General features: G+C 38.9%; 1 protein-coding gene across 1 annotated transcript; it reads right to left on the minus strand.

Moving 5' to 3' along the window:
• Window positions 1-1,493: 1,493 nt before the first annotated feature.
• LOC109193040 (E3 ubiquitin-protein ligase PUB23-like) lies at window positions 1,494-2,924 on the minus strand. Its single transcript, XM_019343817.1, has one exon. The coding sequence runs from the start codon at window positions 2,863-2,865 to the stop codon at window positions 1,570-1,572; it is 1,296 nt and encodes a 431-aa protein (XP_019199362.1). The 5' UTR covers window positions 2,866-2,924; the 3' UTR covers window positions 1,494-1,569.
• Window positions 2,925-3,220: the final 296 nt, after the last annotated feature.

Raw genomic sequence — 3,220 nt, forward strand, 5'->3', positions numbered from 1 at the left:
CATTTTGTCAGATTACGGTAAAAAGTTTGTAATATTTTTTTAATGAGTTAATTCCAGCAATGGTCCTCCGACTATAATGATTTTCCAAAATTAGTCCCCGACTTTTAATTTGGACACTTTATGTCCTTTAACTTTCAATTTCTTTTCAATTGAGGTCCTTTTGTCAGATTACGGTAAATAGGACTTTAATTGAAATGGTAAAGTAGTCATTTCATCTGCCTAATGTATAATTCTTCGTATTTCTCCCTTGTATACGCGACTTCGGACATCAAATCCACTTAATTGCTTAATTCCTAAATTCACTCGAAGAACAAAATTCCATTAGAGAACTAATATTCTTATCACTATAAAACTAATGGATTGTAGCCCCACCAGACATATATTGTGGTTTACTTCATATCTCTGTTTTCGTTTTTCAATTTTACATTTCTTCAATTTTTCATTTCTTAGTTTTCCATTTTTCAAGGGAAAAAAAAAGGATTAGAAATGTTGTTGCAATGAATTGAAGTGTGAATCTACTTTCTCCATTTCTTTAAATTTGGAGAATTAGTTAAATAGATTCTCCAAATTCTAGAAAAATGGAGACCCCCCAATTCTCCAATTTTCAATTTGAAAAAGTAGTTTTAGTAAACAAACTTGCATGTTCCATTTCTCCAATTTTTTTTTTTTCATCTTTCTTGAAAAAAATGACTCATTTATCAAGTTACTAAACCCAAAGTGTTTAACTTTAATTTTCTTCCCTAAAGGTCTAACGCAATATTCTTTTTAACATGATGCATCTCTACAAAAATTTATTACTAAGTATATGACTTTACAATTGCATTATTAATAGCTCTTAAACTATTATGTTATGTTGTATAATTTATTCAACTTCTCGGGCTGTTAGGTTTTCATTAGAAGCCTCTAATGAAAACCTCTTTCCCCAAACAAATTCAACTAAATAGGTAACATTTTTTTTTTAATGATACACTAAGTTTTCCAATTTATGCTAGAACTACTTATGTCCAATCTGTTTCTAACTCTACCTGAACACTATGTGCACAACGAGTTTTCATCACTTCTGATCACTTTACCATGTCGATTGAGCAATGGTGGGCAACATATTACTTTTTTTTTTTATATATTTATATCACTGTTGTAAAAATTGGCCTAGGCGGCGCCTAGGCGCCCCTAAGCCGTTCCGCTTTCACTATTAGGCCCCCAAAAATCGGTCGGGCGCCTAGGCGGTGGAATCGGTCAAAATCGACCTAGTCGGCCAACTCTGCCGAGTCGGTCAATTTCGTCCGATATTGTTTGGTTTAGCTGTCTGTAGAATAATTTGATACTTTGAATCTTTGGATGATTGAACTATTTGAGTATTTTTATTTTTTTTTAATATTGTTTTGATGTTATGACTTGTGAATTATCGTTATTTCATTTATTTGGATGTGGTACTTGAAGGTTGAAAACAATCTCATTAAAATTGTCAAACTGTAAGTCTTCTATTATTTTTTTGCACCCGTCTAGTTGCCGGGACGCCCGACTAGCGTCTAGGGCCTAGTGCAACCATGATTTATATATAAGAGTAAGCTATCTCCGATGCACGTAAACAAATACATTTGTATTAGAAAATGGTCGTTTTAGTCCCTCAATTGTGCCATAATATTTCTCTTGTATACAAGGAGAGTCACTCCAAACACTAGAGTGCGACCTTAATATCTCCCTTGCCTTCTTCTTCAAACGCACTTCACAATCTGCTTGAAGAACCATGCAAAGCTTTGACACAGCTCCCACCCTCAACATTTCCAGAACCACCTCTTTCGTCGCCGAGCATTTCGAGATCGCCGCCAGAATCTGCACCGCCCAGTCGTCCGTCGCCGGAGAAACCGTCAGCGTCCGTTTGGACACCACGGCTATAGCCCCCGCATGTTTCAAGAAAAGCTGTCTCCCCTCGGCTAGAGAACACAGATTAGCCAACAGGCAAAACACCAGCTCGCTAATCCTTTTTCCAGGGCTGCTTAATTCCAGTTCGATCAGCTCGAAAATCGCCCCGGCTTCGATGATCTTTAATCTGTTTCTTCCCCATTGGCAGGCGTGTATGAGTACATGCAAAGCGTCTTTTGTGGTTTGTTGAGTGATGGGTTTGGTTCTGAATCTTCTGATGAGACTCACCATTGTTTCCGAGAAAATTTCTTGGTTTAGTCCCTCCAGGGAACTGGAACTGGAAACCTCTGTGATTATTTTCATGGCCGCCATTGCTTGGGTTTTGAGTTGATCAAGAATGATTTCTGTTTTTGTGTTCATAATCCGTAATATAGGTGGGATAAGATCTCTATGGTTTTGGTTCACAATTGACTTATTTTCCTCGGATGGGGTCCAAACAAGACAAAAGATCCTCAAAGCCTGTTCGAGGCCGCCTGGGATTTCACTTTCCTTAAAGCTTTTAACTATGAACAGAATCATGGAGTTTACCACGTCGGATTCCTCCATGCACTTCCGGTTCTTCTCCTCCGCCGCGAGCTCCTCCATTTGGTTCAAAGATTTCATGAACGTCTGGGGGTTATTCAAGTCGCGGATAAGCCTGTGAAGGCGAGAGTTAGTGAGAGGCGATTTGGGAGAGGGGAGGCGATCGATCCCTTTGTCGGAGTTGGCAATGCACCAGGCTTGGATGAGGCGGCGGAGCATGTGATTTGGGGTCAACTCGGCGGCGGCGTCCCTCGCCAAAGGCTGCTTTGTCACCGGGCAACTCGCTTCCTCCGCCGCCAACAACCACCGTGTGATGCTTTCCCGGTCGTACGTGATGCCTGTCACCACCGTGACCGGATCTTTCATGATTTGAAGAGATATGGGGCATAAGAAATATTGAGGTATCTCAACTTCCTCCATTTTTTAAGATAACGCAAGTATGAGAGAGAGAGAGAGAGAGAGAGAGAGAGAGAGCAGAATATAAGAGAGAGAAAAAGTGAGAATATATCAAGAGATAGCGGCTTATTTATATGCGCAAGTAGTTTTGAATTTTTTCATTTCCTTAATTTGTATTTAAATTATACTTTTTAAAGAAAAAGCACTTATAAGGTGCAAATATCCACGGGGCACAATCACGAAGTATTTTTCTCACAATATCTAATACAGTCATTTTTATTATTTAGTTCAAACGAAGATACTTCTATTATGAAAAAACTCACATTCGTTACTTGAAAGCGCGTTTTGGGTGAATCACTTCTTGCCTTGACAAAGAATT

This window comes from Ipomoea nil, unplaced genomic scaffold (assembly GCF_001879475.1).
Source record: "Ipomoea nil cultivar Tokyo-kokei standard unplaced genomic scaffold, Asagao_1.1 scaffold1834, whole genome shotgun sequence".
Lineage (NCBI taxonomy): Eukaryota > Viridiplantae > Streptophyta > Magnoliopsida > Solanales > Convolvulaceae > Ipomoea > Ipomoea nil.